The sequence below is a fragment of the Triplophysa dalaica genome, chromosome 6 (assembly GCF_015846415.1).
Source record: "Triplophysa dalaica isolate WHDGS20190420 chromosome 6, ASM1584641v1, whole genome shotgun sequence".
Taxonomy (NCBI): domain Eukaryota; kingdom Metazoa; phylum Chordata; class Actinopteri; order Cypriniformes; family Nemacheilidae; genus Triplophysa; species Triplophysa dalaica.
The window spans coordinates 23804289-23823467 of NC_079547.1; the positions used below are offsets into that span (position 1 = coordinate 23804289).

Here is a 19179-nt window from a genome sequence, read left to right on the forward strand (position 1 = left end):
TGCCAGGTTCAAGGAACAACGCGAATCCCGCTCAAATGGAATACAAACTAGTCCTAAAATAAGCGTTATTTTAATTTTAATAAATTAACATTAATTTTTTCATAATTGTTGTTTGTTTGGATTGTGCATAAATATTTATTTATAATGATACATTTCAGTTATGCGGGAAAACGCCGAGTCTGGCAACGCGCAGCCTCAATGCGGGCTTGACGTGTGTGAAATCCGACAGCGCCATCTCGTGGCGAGACGTTTAAATGTTGAATTCTTACGTAGTTTAATCGCGTCATATCTCCGTGACTTGTTTCAGTGCTTAAATATGAATCTCGTCATTTGCATTAGGGATAAATAGATGGATATCTTGGTCCTTTCCACATGTCGTAATTGTTATATCAGGACACATATTTGGGTGATATTTAAAGGAATGCACACCTTCTTGTTGACCTCTGTTTTATTATACAATGTTGACTGAAGGGAACAGGTAAAGCTGTCATGATCTGTTTATTGCTGGTCTCTGATGATGATGTCTTTGGTTCTGTTGGTAAACATCATTAAATCCTAATAGAATGAGGAGTTTTGTACTAATTTTAATTGTTTTAATGGTAAACAACTAGTTCATTAGGGTTTTTGTTATTGGAATTTGGAGCAGTGATTTTTCTCAGCAGGGTACTGGTATTTCATGTCTGTCAGGTAGTGAATAAATGAGTAGTTAAAAAGTCACTTTCAATAACTTTACATTTAAGTCCGTACATTTGACACCGAAGATCATGTTCATTATAGAAAACGTTTCAATGTCATGAAAATGTAACACAAATTGACATTTGAAAAAGTGGCAAATAAGAGAATACGCTTTGCTTAAAATATTTTAATTCACTTTTGTTTCAAAACAAATAATTAAACAAATAGACACACCACAAGTGTTTATTTAGAATGTCAAGTCTGAAGCATTTGGATTTCTTGTTATGACGTCATAGACCACCCCAAGAACACTGATTTCAAATGGTGCTAGATGACATGGAATACTCTATGGCACCATATGAATTCAGCGTCCAGAAGCGGCACTCGACACGCAGACCACCTTGTATCCAAGTAGTACCATGTAGAAGTAGATGACACTGAGAAGAAACGAGAAAAAAGGCAGATGTTACATTTGTTTATCATATTTTAACTTTTACAGAGACCTGAGTTAATAGATTTATTACATTAGAAAAGGATGGGTGCGAATAAAAGAGCGTATTTGTTTACAAGTTTCTTTTTTGCTCAGTCTGATTGGTTTATTCTTGGTTTCTAGCCCCCTGTGCACCTGACCGCTTGCGTAATGCTTATTCGACTCTTAAAGGGAAAGGCATTTTTGTTGGGACTTTGGACTTTTGCAATCTCAATGGATTTTTTTACCGTATACGGGATAGCCAATGAGAGCTCTGAATACAGTACGGAATCAACAGATTTCATCAGTTTAGAAATGCAATATATAGGAAGGATAAACAGACACTAAAGTTATGACACCTATTTTATTTGTTATTAATCAAAAAGTATTTTATATACCTATGTGTTAAAATCTAATCCTTTTTATCCTGTGATGGTCTAAAACATTCGATATAGTAAAAAGTCTTTAAAAAAACCAGGGCACACAATTATATAAACGTATATAAATCATCTAAAATTGTAGTTTTTGAAAGGAAAGGAAATATTTAAACTTACTTTTTTGCATATTATTTTGGTTAAACCGTTGTCCTTAAATCAATATTCTCAATATTTCTGAAGTATTTTTTTGCTTAATTTTCACTAATTGTAATGTTGTTACTAGAATGATTAAAAAACAGATCTGTCTCTGACAAGAATGATGCCAGACAGATAATATAACCCTTCTTTGATGACATAATATAACCTTACTTTTGTGTTCAGGGAAACAGCAGAACTCTCCAGCCCGAATAAATGTTCACTTTTCTATTCTAATACGCACAAAGAAATAATGAAAACGACGTCCCAGATTGTAAACGCTTTAATACGCAATGCGCTCTGATGCGCCCCCTAGAGAGAAAAGACAGCACTGCGCTAATGATGTGTTTACCTCGTCTGGTCAAGTGCGCACTAGAAAATTCCAAGTTTATCAGAGACTTTAACGCCTTGTTGTTGCGACCCGTCCGAAAAAATACTTTTATGACGACGACGCACTTATTGCTTAAACTAATTCCAGTAGGCTATACCTACATACAATTAAAGATAATGTTAAATCTCAGTTTGTTATAATAAATCTTTCACAAAACCCTTTAGATTATGATCCAACAAATCAGTTTTAGTAATTATTTAAGAGATTGTTAGCAATAAACTTTTTTTATTTAAATAAATAGATTCGTAAAGGTTTAGACGTGATGGCATGAAGTGCGCATCATGCTGCGCCACTGACGTGCGCATCGCATCACATCTCTCGCGCAGCATCCTTTACCAGCCGCTTTTCTTAACGCGACGCGAGCGTTTAGTTGAGATAGTGTCCATTTACTTTTGATTAGATCGCGTCTTGTCGCATGGTGTTAGTATGACTAAAGGGAGCGGTCCAGAAATCTCTTACGCAGCTGAAATTCCCGAATGGATCTTCCACTTGTCGCAATAGCCATGACGCAGTAATATATCTTAACGCAGGCCTGTTGAAATAATCGTCGGATTACTATCACATTTAAAGTAGCAAGTAAGATGTAACAACGTGGGAGTATTTGTGAGATATTCTTAACAAACTGTTTCGGATAAACATTTAAGGCAACGATCCCAATTGTGACGTACATTTGTTAAGTTTTACAAACAAATGAATGATCCCTCTCTTGAAAAGTATAAAAGATTTTACTTACATGTGTACATCCAGGCGTTAGACTTCATATGGGCTGTTTCCCAAATTTCGCCGGACTTTTACTTCTTTCGGTCCAACCTCAACTCTTTCCATTCTTGAGACGCATCATTACCAGATCCCTATCGCCTTTTCCAGAGCGCGATACTAAGCCCCGCCCCGAAACACTCCCCTAGCGCGTGATAGGGTGCAAGGCTCCACACGTTCCCAAACACTTCGGGATCACATGTGCTTGACGCGTGTTTACAAACATTGAATGACGTCACGTGGTGCAGGCGACCATTTATTGCGCATCACCGGATCCTGTTGCAACATTTCTATAATAACAAAAACAAAAGATTCTTTGGAAACAAACCCTTGTTACTTATAATCATTTCTTTATTCGAATATTTAGGTTTGATATCTTTATAAATAACATAAATTAATTCTTATAAATGTGCTTTGGACCTGTCTGTACAATGATGGTCAACAAATATTTTTGAGCTAGTTGTTTGTGATTTTCGGGTAAATCTTTTGTGACGTTAGAGTTTTTACTTTTTCAATGTCCTGCAAGAATAATAATGAGATTAACAGCAACATCCTTCCCCAAGCAATATCACGTTATGACCACTAGGGGCCGCCATGCATTCAAAAATAACGTTGGCAATATAGGAATTCCTGTTTCCACATTTCGAATCTTACAATGAAGACAAACAAATTTGGTCATTCCAATGTTAAGGGTTTCCACCTTTCTGAAATGTTTTTTTCTTCTTTCTTGAATTAATTTGATTAATTATATGCACCCTTAAGCTTCCATTGTATTCTTTCTTGCCTTGCCTTTCTAAGAAGCGTTCCAAAAAGTTTTTCAGAATCACAGTAACACAGTTATTTGAATATAGAACCAATAGTGAAATAGTCATCTGATATGCAAAGACTCTGTAGACTGTACAAGAAGAAAATATTTTTAATGTATAACTTTGCCTATATCCATTTCCACACTCTCTCGCCCTGTGAATGGCATTTATTCCTATACTTCAGTTTGAATTTCCAATGGATGTCCCTGTCGTGTAGGATGTGTTGTTTTGGTTCGGTGCGCCTGGGCCGTCACAGTGTTAGCAATATATATGTTGTAGGTGGACGAATCAAAACCCTGTGCTTGTGTTTGTTGTGAAATGCATAGAGCTGTTGTTGTCGCTGGCATGTTTGTGCTATCTAACACCCACACCGAGCATCTGAACCATGCAGCTGTTAATAAATCTCTTTATTTAGCTCTTTGGTATTCAGATGACACATTCATTGAAGTGTCTGTTAAGCACACTGTGGAAATATAATATCACACTGTTTGCAAGTGATAGAAGCAGTACTTAACTGTTAGATGTTTGCAGAAATGTTTTGTCGACTGAGTTGCCAATAAGAAAACTAATTTTATCAAACGTTTCTGCTTATAGTATAAAACATTTTATACAGCTGCTGTTGTTTTGGCTCGGTGGGTGAAGTTAATAGAGTTTGAACGAGTAACGTCATTGGTTTATAGTTGGAGGGAAGTCTTGGCCCCGCCTCCTCCTCCCCTCCCCATCTCTCTTTCTCTTCCGAAACCATGGCAACACTGGCCTTTTTTCTGCTCTTGTTGAATTCATCTGGTGCTGAGAGGAAACCATATAATATATACAGTACTGGAATGTTACACTAAGGGTTTAACACAGTTCATTTAATCTCACGCTCCCACACCGTGTGTGAACCCACTGAAATTCCACGCAGTACATGTAGCACATTTGATGTGACCCATGGGATTCTGCTTTCTTTCGACGCTTATTTACCTTTTTACAGTGATTTACAATCGCTTAAAACATGTATTAGTTCTAGACCACACATTTAGAATTATGGAATTAAAGGTATCTTTAATCAAAGAAAAACAATCTTCGCACAAGTTTCACTCTAAATGAGTTAAAACTGCGCATACACAATACTGATAAAAGGTTTGGGGTCACTTGGCTTAAGTGTTTTCTCATGATTTTAAAAGACGTCTGATTTGAAGGCATATGGGTGTTTTGAAATCAGTGTGGGGGGAAATAATTGTGCCAACATATCCATTTTTAAAACATTTTTATACCAAAACATTGAGATGACTTGGACCACTTGAAGAAAATAGATGGGTACAAAAATGTTTAAAAAGCATCTCAAGAAGCTGTCTGATCAAATGACAAGAAACATTTCTGCTAATTGAAGTAAATGAAATAAACAGTTTTAGGGCTGTGGTCATGTTAAGACTTCGAGGTTATACAATAAAAAGATACTGACTGCTATAACACAACAAAATAAAAGAGTTATAAGTATTGATATTGTCATTTATTTGATGGTTGTTCGTAAATTTGGCTTTTCCACAGTACATAAAACAATAAAACAAACACAACGAGATAACCGCTCACTCTTGCACATTCATGTAACATCGGTCCTACAGGTCTTTGCCACCTTCATGTTTTCAAACATCTATCTAAATGTTTAGATTACACACCAAACTAAAAAGTATAAAGCAAAATATACTTTGTATAAAAATATAGGCAATTACAAAAACATTTTGACCTTATACAAGCTTATTGGTCAACAATCACACATTTACTCGCACAGTTTTTCATTACATTTTTTACTAAATGCACAATACTGGACACATGTAAAGCTCAGGGATTTTAGCAGTTCGTTTGTTTCTGCTTCCAGTTTCTGTAGCTTAGAACAGCATAGTAATGAAAATAAGGTGATGGATTTGGTTTTCAGAAAACACGCAGACTGAAAAAATCACATTGACAAAGTAGCTTTGGGTAACTGAATAAATGCACCAAAATCTAAATAAAAGACCATGAACATCAAAACCATTGAGGATGACATTACAGATGTCAGAGAAAGGGTTTTGTCAGGCGTCTTTGCTTAGTATTGTATTTCGGCTTGAAGTGCCGGAGAAAGGTTTTTGTGTTTAAAACTGTGTTACAAATATACATTATCATTAGTGATAGTTCACCCAAAACTGATTGTTTATTATAATAATACCTTTATTTTCTATTGCGCCTTTCAAAGAGCTGTACAAAGTAAAATGTAAGCATGTACATATAAAAGTGAAAAGAAAACGAAAATCGATGTAAAGAACAGTACAAGAGGAAACAATAAACTGGAAACAATATAGGAATAAAAAACACCCAACAATAAGCTTGCTTAAAAAATATGGTTTTAAATTTGCTAACCATCTTGTCATTTCAATCAAAACACAAAAGAAGGTATTTTGGAGAATGTTTTTAACCGGCTCTGATCCACTTAGTTGTATTTTTTTTGTCCATACAATAGAAGTGAATGTGTGTCAGCGCTGTTCGGTTACCAACTTTCTTCAAAATATCTTCTTTTGTGTTTTGCGGAAGCAATCGGTCGTAGACTTCAGAAAGCTTTTCCAAACTAAAGATGCTTATGCAAATCATACTGTTTTCCATTTCCTAATTACCTAAAAGGACATCTCCTTTATTTCTGCATGTGAAAGCATCTATGAATATGTAAATGTTTGAGATGGGTTCATTTTATTTTAATGAGTGTGGTTTAGACGGAGCACGAATCTGCAAGATCAGCAGCTAACATCACAGGCACATTCGTTTCTTTGGCTCTTTTGTTTACGCTGCAAGACTCCTTTAAACCTGCGATAATTTTTTCACACAACAGATAAAAATCCTTGTTGTCGTCTTTATAGTGTACAATCTCTCTGCGTCCTGTGTTATTTTCGTTGGCTTCATCATGTTCACAGATATCCTGAAAATCTGGAATATCTTTTTTGCCTGAGTTTAAAGTTTTTGATAACCTTGTTCTCTGGTCATTAAAGTGAGATGCTGACACGTCTTACATTGGTGTGTCAGCCACCTGTGTCTGTGTGGCAGAGTGTCCATTGGTGGGGGGAGATTCGGGGGACTCTCCATTGATGACGGGCTTGTCCGAAGGGTCCTGTTGAGGGAGGGGAGCTACAGACAGCAATGTGTTGCCTTGGTTTTCCTGATCCACTTGGAAGGATTCCTCAGCCTTGATGGACAAAGAAACATTAGTTAGGAACAATAAGGCCTCATTCGTACAAGCTTTCCTAAATCGCAAGACAACATTTGGTTGTGCCGTTGTACAATTTGATAATATTTCATTTGATAACTTGTTAGACCGTTATACTCTCCATTGAGGCTTTACGACTTTGGCTTTGATCACATACTGATATTTGGTATGGTACTGCAGTGGAGGGTAAGAAATGAACCAATACCCCAATGATGTCTTTTATTGCTTTTATTCCAATAAAATTTATCTGAATTTCGGTCTCAGCCCACATAAAAAATACTGGAGTATACCATAGTAGTAACTGTACTATAGTTAACTAGTAGAATACCCATAGTGTTCTTGAACCTAAATATTGAAGTATACTACAGTGTTTGCTTCAGTTGATCAAAAGTAACAGTAGTGCATACTATATTATACTAGTTTAAACACTAAAGTGTACTATAATATTTTTCATGTGCTACAGTTGGATGTGGAAAGTGTTGAATCTCAAACTAACATGAATTGGTTAAGTTAAAAAAATCAGATTCTCACTACACGGTTATCGTGGCTAAAATAATTGCGATAACAATATTATCGTGGTATCTGTTGAAAATAAATAAATGTTGTTATCAAATTCATTTTTTTATTTCATTAATTTGGTCAATGAATTACACTCTAAATACAAATGTAGGGAGACAGAGAGTAACCATTGTGCCTTTAAAGACAATGATGCTGAATATTTATGGTATTACGGTATGTGTAGACTTTACATGATATCGATAAACCGTGGCTCTTGGTATCATGGTTATGGGCAAGACTGTTTTGACAACCCTTACTATGACAAAATATATTATTAAAAGGTTAAAATGTTACATTTATTTCTTGATACTGCTGTTTAACGCCCTCCCTTTAAATCCCCTCTTTGCAGATTTTTGTACTATACTATCATCAGTATGCAAGAGCAAGAAATACTCAAATAGTCTACTGCTTTTGCTGATATTAAAAATATGTCTTGCGTGAACACTTTTGCATCTTATCAGGCTGAGGAACCGGCAATTTGAAACACAATGTTATAATAAAGTGTAAGAGAGACCAAGAAGTGTATTCCTCATAGGTATTTTGTATAACATCTGAATAAATTTCGTATAGGTGTCATGAATGAACAAACAGATCACATGACAATAAAACAGCTGGAATGTATGCATTCTGCACTGGCACATAGTGTGTAAAACATGATTTAAGAAGTAGGTACTTGGTTTAATTGAGTTTAGGCTGTATAAACACACGAATAGTTGTTCACACTCACCAGTCGTAGTCCTTTCGTCTGTTCCTGACGTGACTTTAGAAGGTAACCGGCAATTAGCAAAGCAGCAAGAATTAAACCAGCTATCAACACGGAGATGAAGACAGCTTTAGTGCGCTGACCCACACGAGACACTGCCTCTTCAACTTCAACCTATAAACACAAACACAAGTCAACACATGGGGATAATAAAACATGCTTATGGATGTATATGAGTTAATTGGAGTCAAACTGTCAACATGGCTGTTTACCTCCTCACCATCACATAAACAAAACCACGTAGTAAAATATAAATTAATTGTGGATTTAGAGTCATAGGAGAGGGTTACATCAACTTCATTCATTCTCTGCTTTGTTAAACCGATATACAAATAAATGCTCAGGGTTAACTCTTCTAGAGGAAAATTTGTGTCATGTAATCTGGCATTAAAATATTGTGAAATAGTTGCTGACCTTATCCATTATGTTGTCGATGTTGAATTTCCCAGCCATTTCTTCCGGATTGTCTTCATGAAATGAAAAAAAAACTGATTTTGCACGCTTATTCACAACATTGGGAAATGAGTCTAAGCATGCATAAACAACATCATTTATTTACAATTGTAGTTAACACTTGTTTCTTTAATTTAGTTTCTGTATCAATAAAGTCGGTCTGAGATGAATATATAGTAATGACATATAAGTATTATTATACGCATAAACAGCTGTGGAAAATATTAACAGACCATTTCAAAGCATCATTTCAGGTCATTAACTTACTATTTATATGTATGTCCTTATGAAAAAATGTGTTTCATTCTGTTAACTTCTAGCAATATTTCTCACAAATTTCAAATTAATTTTGCATTTTAAATAAGAGAAAAATGTAGTGATATTATCAGACCTCAAAAAACAGCAAAGAAAACAAGTTCATATTCTCTTTTAAGAAATACAATAGTAATATTTGTACATTTAGGAAAAGTTCAAAAAAATTAATTTATGTGATAACCTGGATTTTTATCACAATTTTCATGTGTCTTGTCATGTTGTCAGACAATTTCACATTGCTATTGGATATTTGTTGAAATTCATCAGACACTGGACCAAAATGGCCACAAAACATACAATTAAAATTGAACTTTGGGATTGTCTCTACCTTTCTTCTGCGGCCGTATATGCAGTTCCAAACCCATTCAATTTTTATTAATTCACATTCAGAGGGATTTTATTAAACATTAATATTGAATTATATTGAATTGAGACTGGCCATATACTGTAATGCAAATGATGAATAAACAACAAGAAAGCGAACCTTCAATACTCTCTCCGTAAACAATTATCTCATCAGTGTTTTCTTTCTGGAAGATTTCGAGCTTGCAGTCTTCACCACAGAGATGTTCCAGAACACTCTGAATCTTTGCTTTAGTCTCTTCCTATTGGATGAGAAGTTGTTTGTATTAAACGCATTTTAATGAACGTGGAACACTTCAAAATCATATGAAGTACCCAAAATAGAAATGCACTTCCTTAAGAGCAACTACAAATCCATTTACTGTCACATTTGAGTCGGCACCCCTTCCATCTTAAACTTTCTTTTTTTCTACTTCTCAGAAATGTGATGTAATATTTGGTCATGAAGGTTTTCTTTCATAGCAACAGATTCCCTTTATTCCGGTTCAGTGTCTCATTAAAATATGTGACCAAAAATAATGCAAATGAATAATGGTTTAACACATGCAGAAACGAGCCGAAAAGCAATTTGATAAAATATAAAGAAAAAACAGAAACTTGTAGTAGACGTGTTGTCTCCCGGTTCAAGTTACACAATGTCATTTGTACATTACGTACTTGTATACTGTAGTATATACTTCAACAGAATGAAGCTCTTTACTGGCTCTCAAACTAAACACAGATGCCTGGGTGTGTATCTTGGCAAAGTTTCTTGCATGAATTCCAAACGGTCGCCACCCAAAGGGTGTTACTGAATGCCATTGATGTGCACGCCACAAGACCTCTGAGACTGATCCACCCAATGACATGACATACTGAGAGTATTTAGAAACGATGACATTTGTGCATTTAATCAAAGCGACTACAAGTGCATTTAAGCTGTATAATGTAACATTTTGTGCATTTTGGGAATTACACCGTGACCCTGGGGTCACATGCACCATGATGTACCAGTCGAGATACAAGACGGTTTTACAGACTGACGTGTTAAAGGCATCTGTATAATGTTTGACTGCCATAGTTAAGATGCCACAGAAAACATGTGTTCTTCTTTCTGTAAGAGAGTGTGTGTGTTTATGATAGTGAGAGAGTAATCTGAAGTTTGGTCCTTTCATTTAAAAGAAATGATTTGCACAAATGAATTCAACTTAATGCATCCTAAATGTAAGATGCTATTGGGTGCCTGTTAATATAAATACAAGTTTTTCAGGCAATAAAAATTGAATTAAATTTCCCAGCTTGAGTCTTTTTATAGTGTACTAAAAATAGAAAAGAAAATGGATTTCTTGCATTAACATACTTTATTTAAATTTTGCCGGTGGCGATTTGCTTTAAAACACTCTTTAAGTTTTGCTGAGATGAAATAATGTAAAACATTTATAATGACGTGGAAAGCTAATATGATCCTAATAAACTTTTTGTTGCTTTAAATATAATTTGACAGTGTCGTGAGAGGTCCATTTCCACATTCGACTAACAGAAGGGTAAAAGCAGGTCAGAACTTACACATGTGGAGGGGGCTTTGAGTTTCAGCAGAACGTCGTATCTGTATTTCACTGGTATTTCATCCACACATACCACATTTCCCTACAGAGCAAAATGAAAGTTACTGGAGCGAATGTGTAGGATCAGATCATTGACATCAGGAATAAATACTGTAGGCTTTTTGCATTCAAAATAGTTTAAAAAGGCTGATTAAGAGAGTTGCTTGTTCACCCAGACCACACTCTTAAAAATAAAGTTGCTTAAAAGGTTCTTCACAGCGATGCCACAGAAGAACCATTTTTGGTTCCACGAAGAACCATTTAGACAAAGGTTCTTTACAGAACCATCTCTTTCTTACCTTTTTGTATTCTTCAGATGTGAAAGGTTCTTTATGGAACCAAAAGGCACCGAAGGACCTTTTGATGCACCTTTTTGGTGCTTTTTGGAGTGCACATTTCTGATGGTCGTTCTTCTTAATTTACTGAAGCTACAAAGCAGCTTAGTTGTCTCACCTTGGATGTGATGCTGCTTTTTTCAGGTGGGTGTGGGTCAGTCTGATCGGGGGTCTTCGTGTTCTGTTGGTCTGTGGTGGGCTCGTTTGGCTGTGTAACCGCTGGTGTTTCTGGCCCAATGCTGGGGAACTCTACAACCTGGTCTTGAAATTTATCTGTTGGGAACATTGACGTGTTCATTTATCTGATGTAGTTTACACTTTGTCATGAGCGGTCGTAGTAAGATGATATCAGTTTGATCATGTAGGCTTTTAGCAAATATAATGAATTATGCCAGCAGGCTTTTGTAAGTCTGTGTAAAATAAACGTACAAAATGTGCACGAATAGATGCAAAGAAGCTGTCTAGTGCTCTTGTTTTTATATGTATCGAATAAACCGAAAGTTTATGGTTTGTGAATTTTCTCATTTGAACATTCACTCTTTAGGATTTACAGTTTTACCTTTTTGGTCTTTAATTGATATTGAATCACCATCCCCACGGATCTCAGGCTTGATATCGACCTCATCCTCGATCACTTCACAAAGCACACCTGATAAACAAGATAGACATAATGTAGAATAAGGCATTTCAAAATGTAAAACTTATAATTATAATCATTCTTGGCATTTGGTATCAATCGGCATACCATTCGTGCCATATAATCTTTATGCAAATCTATTAGAAAATTAGGAAATCTATTGTCCTAACTGTCAATATATTAAATAATTGAGTGTATATTTGAAAGTATATAGAAAATGTATAGAGTAATGCATTGTTAAAGTATCGCAATGTTGCAACTTTTCATAGTGATGCTGTCCTTCTGAAACCACGTATCTCCATATTTTGTGTTTACAGTTTTTTATTACTATTAGTCACCCTTTATGTCACTGGGTTCTGCATATCCAATGAATAGAAAATGATTTAAAAACTGCTTGTCTACTATGATAACACAGTATGCAATCATTGAAAAAACCCCAGCAAATTTGAAACATAAACACTTGGTTCTAAAATATAGAAACGTATTGTGTAATATATTGCATTATATTTTCCGGAATATACCCAACATAAATCTTCGTGATTATTATATTTATTTTTCATTGTAGGGATTGTTGTGGCTTGTCAACCAAATTAACATGTTATTTATGTTTCTCCTGTCTTTATGGTGCGGTATTGCCCTCTATGGCAGAATTGTTGGCCCAAAGAGCCAAGGTGTGTATTTTTCCCATCTTATGGTCTTTGCATTGCTATTTAAAGGTTCAAAACCAGTAGTTTGGAAACATTCCTGATGGAGACTGACTGGGAACTGCCTCCAACACCAGGAAAAGTTCCCCAAAAAGAAAACGAAAACCTTGCAGTCCATGATGTTTGATTTGTTTCTTAGTATATTGGTATATTCTCAGCTCCCAGGCAGTATTAAACTGAAGGATTTTTAGCGTTTTCTCACTGTGCTTTGGTTTCAGGTCAATACATTGCGTAATGTTTTTCAGAGGCAGAGTTATTAATATTTTGACCTACTTGTTGTACCGAATGGTCATGCCAAGAGCTGTTCTGCTATGAATCAGTCAACTGAACGCTCTGGTGCATTATAATTAATGGACTGAGGGAACATAGATACAAATAAACTTTAACCTCAGCCCTCCCCCATACCACACCAGGTCCTGACCTCTGACCTCGACCCTGCCGTAGCATACTCCCCTCTATAGACCGCAGGGAGCGGAAAGAAAAGAATAGTGAGTTGTAGAAAGAAAAGAGGCTATGATGTATGTCTCTTGCTGGAGCCGTTTCTCTTTTGCACATGATTATGTGCTGAATTTTTGATTGTTGAGATTTTCTGCTAGAGATTGTGAATAAAAGAGGGATTCTGTTTAAAACTATATATTGGCTATGTGCTCAGAAGGCTAGTCTAAGGACGGAAGAATTCTCTTAATTCTGTTGAATATGCAGTGCACTCTTTGGTGCTCTTGGTCTATTTAAATTTAACATTTACATTAACATTTAGGCTTTTAGCAGACACTTTTATCCAAAGCAACTTACAAGGAGTTTAGGGAGCAATAAGCGATACGTCATACAGGAGCAATAATGCAATTTAATTTAATTGATATAAAATTGATTGGGATTATGGCAAGTTTTCACCAAAAATCTGGCTGATGTACACTGTAAAAAATGTCTGTAGAAATAACAGAATTACTGGGAGCCATTTGCCAGTAACTGGCAGCAATTTGCCAGTAACTGTAGATTTACATTTATGTTATAAACTGTCAACAGTTTGTTTAAAGATGATCATTAAACATTAACAAGTCTTTATCCCTTCAGAAAAAAGAAAAACGTTTACAGTGTATAACATATGGATGTTTAAAAGTGTATCCTAACTAATTCATAATGACTAAATAATGTAACTTCATGTGGACAAAAGCGGTACATTTACAGAAGTCATCCAAAAATATATTTTATATTTTTATATATTATATTATAAAATTTATATTTTTACATCATTGTAACTAAATCATATTGTGACATTCTTCTGAGTGCGATTCTGAATCTATATGAAAGTGCAATAAACTCTCCAAAAATCTTCTGAACACATCTCAAGCATTTTGGGAAAGAGACGGCTAAATCACAGATTATATTTACTGTACCAATGGCCAAACACATTTATTCATTTAGCAGACGCTTTTATCCAACGCAACTCGCAAATGAGAGACTTTTGTTTTCAGCCCGATGAAGTAAAATTCCACAACCTCTTTGAGAGCACTACATATTCGAGGGTCTCATTTTCTTCTCTTTCTATACCCCGGTAACCCCCTCCTGCCGCTCTTTTACTACTTTAACATGACCTCATCACAGCGGTATTTACTCTTTCATTCGCCCCCTGTAGTCTCAACAGTCGGATACAGGTTTATGTCTTTGTTCCTGAATTTGTTAAAACGTTTTTTAAATTAAGAGACAGAGACCTGCTTGCTCCTGAACACACATAGTCATAAAATGTATACCTTGAATGTACTTGAAAGTGTCATGCGTAAATGTATACGAAACTTCATAGGAAATTAGGTATCTCAGCAATGTGTGACACTGTGACAGTTGATGCTCAAGAAAATTTATCCCGACGTGAGAGCAACTTGATATAGTCTTTGACAAACGTGGGTCTGTTACCATGTGACTCCTGCCCACGGCTCTTAAAAGTTTCAGACTCCAAATGGAAGCAGAACGTCTTAGTCTTTAAAATTCATAAGGCACACACCACATTTCACAGCTTTGAAATATTGGATTCCATGCTGCCAAAACAACAGAAATTCCTAAATGTGTAAATGATTTTATTCGACCACAAACTATTCAGTTGTCACACGCCCGTTTAACTGCGTCAGATTGTCCTACACAAGACCTTTAGGGGTGGGGCTTCTGTATTGCTTTTTTACATTCTTGTACAGTTCACAACACATAATTTCATACGAATTAGCCACCTCGTAACATAAGTTACGAATTCCAGTGAGATCCGGGGCCAGTTGCATAAACTGGTCTTACAATTTTCTCTTTAAAACTTTCTTTAAGTCAGTTACATAAATAGGTAGATTGGGCTAATTCAATAATGAAAAGCAAGTTAGTTCTTACTATTTGCCAGTCTTTAGAGAATGGTTGCTAAGACGCAGTCTTAACTTAGTGGCTATGTTTATGCGACTGGCCCCAGGTTGGATTGTCATCCATCCATCCATCGAAGTTGTTGAACAATTGAAATCCAAGGAAGTAGAACCCCATTAAACCACACAAACAGCAGTAAAACTATCTACACAAACAAGGAATAGACCTGTGAAGCCACCCTGAGACCGAGAAGAACAAAAGAAGCTTTGACTTAAGGAGTATCATGAACTGTAAACGCTTATCTGATGCCAAAGAGCATTAGATCTGGTAAGAGATTTTTTGGGTCAAAGGGGAACAAGAATGAGCTGTTGTTCATTAATAAAAACAAAGTGATGTGTGTGATATGTTGTGAGTGGACGGTATAGCGGTCACATCATGTGACTGAAGATCATTTGAAGTACTTTATGGTGTTCTTGTGTATATTGTTGGGTTCGCCATGGGTCTATTTGAGGGTACACACATACTTATAAATTTAAATGCACTGAAGTCGCTTTGGATTCAAACATCTCCAAAATGCATAAACGTATGTGTGGGGCGTCTTCCTATTTTCGTTTCAGAAAGCGAAGAGTTAACATCAATAAATGACCCAGACTTAATTCACACACGTGTTCGTGCCTCAGAATGTCCCCCCTCCCCCAATCTTGCCCCTTACATCCATAGGGTACATTTTCAAGCTAGCCCCCTCCCTCACGCCCCCTCCAAACAGATGTTGGATCTGTTCCCTCTCCATCCCCCAATTCCCCAACCCACCTTCCACAAATCCCATCACAGAACCATCAGGAAGTCATATCCTTCATTCGATTACCGCCATTCCCGGTTGCCTCTGGGAATTCCCAGTTATGGAATGTTTCGACATTCCAACAACCAGGAACGTTTGAAGAGCGGGATTGGATGCATTCCTGCTAAGCCAGAGACGGGGAGAGTGATAAAGGATTCATGCACGGAAAGAATACTGAATGTGTACCGGTGTCAATACATCAACGCTTATTTATTCTGTGATGGGATGCTCAAGAAAAGAGCCCAAATGCTGGATGTGAGCTGGCTGCGCGTCACATTTCAACAATGACGGTCCGTCAGCTGTTATGAGAGATCAGATTTACTATAACAGATGCAGGAGCATATGCCACAAGTATCCGTCCCAAATGCATCTGTCAGTTTTGTCTCCCCAAGGCGATGTCCTCGTCTGTCTGTCGTGAGCGAACTGTTTTAACTGAGCTTTCTAAGGCGAGAATCATTATTCTCATTGCTCATGCTCGGGTTAGGTGTTTGTCCTAAACCAGGGTGCAAAAGGCCTATGAGGGATCAGAGCCATAGTTTTAAACCAGGGGTGGGCTCTTTTGACCTGGACCCCTAAGGATAAGTTATGAAAACGTAACGTATCTCACTTTATCGGTTTGATGTTATGAAATCCATAATGGTATGGAAACGTTCTAAAGGATGCCCGGCGGTCCACCGCTATAGTAAGAGATCCCTTAGGAATGATGGAATTTGAAACTAAAACAATCCCTTTAAAGAGGAGGAGGAATGTAACTTTGGATCTGCCTTTCTCTCTCTCTCTCTCTCTCTCTCTATCTCAGCATGTGCCCCCTGACATCTGACCTCTCTCTTCCTCTCAGTAAATGAGCATGTCTCCCATATCGTCTCCGCCCATATGGGAAGGGCAACAAACATATGGAGAAAAAACTGTTTCTTATGTTTCTAATCACACGCTCTGTGACCGCCCAGAACTCTCACATGCTGCCAAAGCATCATTATCAGAAGAGTGTGTTCCCCCTTCAAGGTACAATAAATGAAGTGCGGGACGTATGCCAATGAGAGTAAAATGTGGTTCTGGTTTTCATGTGTAAGGGAATGCATAAATTGTAAAAATAACAGTTGAACAAACTAGGAAATTGTAACAAATTATTTGATATTTTATTGCTTTTAATGTTCATTTGTATTTATTTTGATGTTTCTATTTAAGTTTCTCCTATCTTGCATTAAATCTTATTAAATGTATAAATTATATATATATATATATACAGTATATATAATATATTTTAAATATATCAAAATTATTTTAAAGTAAGAAGTCTTGCTTGAATAATTTGCGTGTTTATTAATCTCTAACTTTGTTTGCTTTCATTCTTTTTAGAAAAAGATTATTGTGTAATTAACATTTTAAATCACATTTTCCTGCCACATTTTTTGTTTTTAACAAGAAGGAATATATGAAATTTGTGAGAAATTTATGCCGCGGGTCGGAAACATAAATGTAGTTCAAATTAAATTATCTGAATATCTTGTATGTATATATATATTTAAGTATTTTCTTTAAATAAATGTGTCTTGATATTTACTGCAAAACAAGACAAACAAGGGTTAAGAAAATAATACAGCCTCTCATCAACATTTGCTCTGTTGTGTATTGTATTCCTTACATTTCCCACTAACACAAACATCAGGGCTTATTTTCGTTTATGAAAATGATATATGCATCACATCACTTGATCCCGCTCTAAACTTTTATCTGCCGGTGTTATTGAGGCACTTCTAAACACCTGGTTGCTTCACGGCTTGCCAAATTAACAAAACCCTATTTAAACCCAATGGAATGCAACAGATGGACCCTCGATTTCATGTACAGATGCACACACGGCCACCTGGTAACGTAATAGAATATATTCATTCACTGATACAGTTCCTGTGAGACAGTGGGCTGTTGTTCTATTGATCACAAGCAGTTGACTTCTGCGAGGAAATTGAGTTTACAACTATCAACTTTGTTTACAACTTGCTGATCTATATTCTTGCAGATAGAAAACCAACAGATTTAAACAATAAATATAAACTTTAAATACGAAGACTTTGATCTAACAGACACTCTAGTCATTTTAGAAGATCGTGGAGTAGCCAGTGAAGCTTTGTAAAGTCTCAATGGACCCCACCCTCCTCCGTTGTGAAGCTGTACAACATCCTAACTGATGAAAAGTTAGAACCGAACATCTGCACTGAGACAAAACTCAAGGAAACGCTACTCACCTTGAAAAAGCACAGCAAAAGCACAGATCACAAAAGCACCGGACAACATTTTGTGACATTTTTTCATTGTTAGTGTTGCCATCCTGAGCGTGTGTTTGTTCAAGTCTGCGTGGTCCTGCTGCATGTGGTCTCTCTCTCTCTCTCTCTCTCTCTTTTCTCTCTCTCTCTGTAGGTTGGGGGTTGCTGTGGGGATAAGTTTTCGGTTTCCTTATGTGACACACAAAGGATAAAGCAATGCCCTTGCCCCCTTCTCTCTCTCTTTCTATCTCTGAGCTGTTCTCCATAGTTACTTCGTACATTTTTGGTTTTCTATTCTCTTTTTCATTCCTTCCAGCAGTGTTGTTGCACTAAAGTGTCATCTTTGACATGCTTCAGCTGTTTTCGCTAACGTTTAAATGATTTGGCGGAAACCGAGGCCTCATCTTTCCAGATGTATCCTTTAACCTCAGCTTTCTGAGTCACGTCTATGAAAAACACATCTCATTGATTTATGTGTGTTCTTTTAACAAAAGCGTTTCTGCTGAAGTCAGATTGAGAAATTAAAAAGTTGGGGTGTTTAGATTTTAGTTGGAACAGTATAGCTGGTCAGGGTACGGTGGGTTTTCTTTCTGTCCTCACATGGGGGTGACTGCAACAAGGACTCAAAGAAAGTCATTGCATTTCAAAAATAAAAAAGAAAGAGGATCCCATAAATATGTATGATTTGACAGTCTATGCAAATGTCTTAACTTTAAGCAAGCTCACAGTTTTTTTTTGTGAACTGGGACAAAGGAAAGTTGAGCACAGTTCTGCCCCCTGCTGGTAAAAATCCAAATATCACCGTAATCACACTGATTTGACAAAGGTGACAAACACCTTGTCCTTTTTTATTATTTAACACATTCATTATATAACACCTTCAAATGTAAAAGGATGGATTGATGTTTGCAGTTTTAAGATCAATAGTCGGAATGTTTATTGTTTGAAAATAATTGTACCATTAACTAAATGCACATCTGCCATTGTTAACACAGTGGGTTATGTCCAAACGGTACTACAGTAAACAGAGCAGTAGATGTCTCTTAAGGCACATGAGAATGTCTTGAATTTCTGTTCATGAGAAGAATGATAAACACTCCAGATTGAATGCATTACAGCCCAATGGGACACCACGGGAACTTCAATGGTTACTTTTAT

General features: G+C 36.4%; 1 protein-coding gene across 1 annotated transcript; it reads right to left on the minus strand.

The window, feature by feature from the left end:
- Nucleotides 1-5128: 5128 nt before the first annotated feature.
- si:ch211-286o17.1 (uncharacterized) lies at nt 5129-18241 on the minus strand. The gene is made up of 8 exons (XM_056750778.1): nt 18004-18241; nt 11810-11899; nt 11369-11523; nt 10878-10958; nt 9454-9574; nt 8616-8668; nt 8166-8315; nt 5129-6859 (listed from the first exon to the last, which is right to left on the minus strand). Exons 1-8 carry the CDS (start codon nt 18125-18127, stop codon nt 6683-6685), a joined length of 951 nt encoding a protein of 316 aa, XP_056606756.1. The 5' UTR covers nt 18128-18241; the 3' UTR covers nt 5129-6682.
- Between the last annotated feature and the right edge of the window lie 938 nt (nt 18242-19179).

Bases quoted from the DNA above. Each gene is read 5' to 3' on its own strand.
- si:ch211-286o17.1 (XM_056750778.1), bottom strand. From the start codon at position 18,127: ATGCAGCAGGACCACGCAGACTTGAACAAACACACGCTCAGGATGGCA. The intron at 11,900-18,003 runs GTGAGTAGCGTT...CTTGTTTATCAG, and splicing joins TTTTGCTGTGCTTTTTCAAG to GTGTGCTTTGTGAAGTGATC. The intron at 8,316-8,615 runs GTCAGCAACTAT...TTGTGTTTATAG, and splicing joins TCGACAACATAATGGATAAG to GTTGAAGTTGAAGAGGCAGT.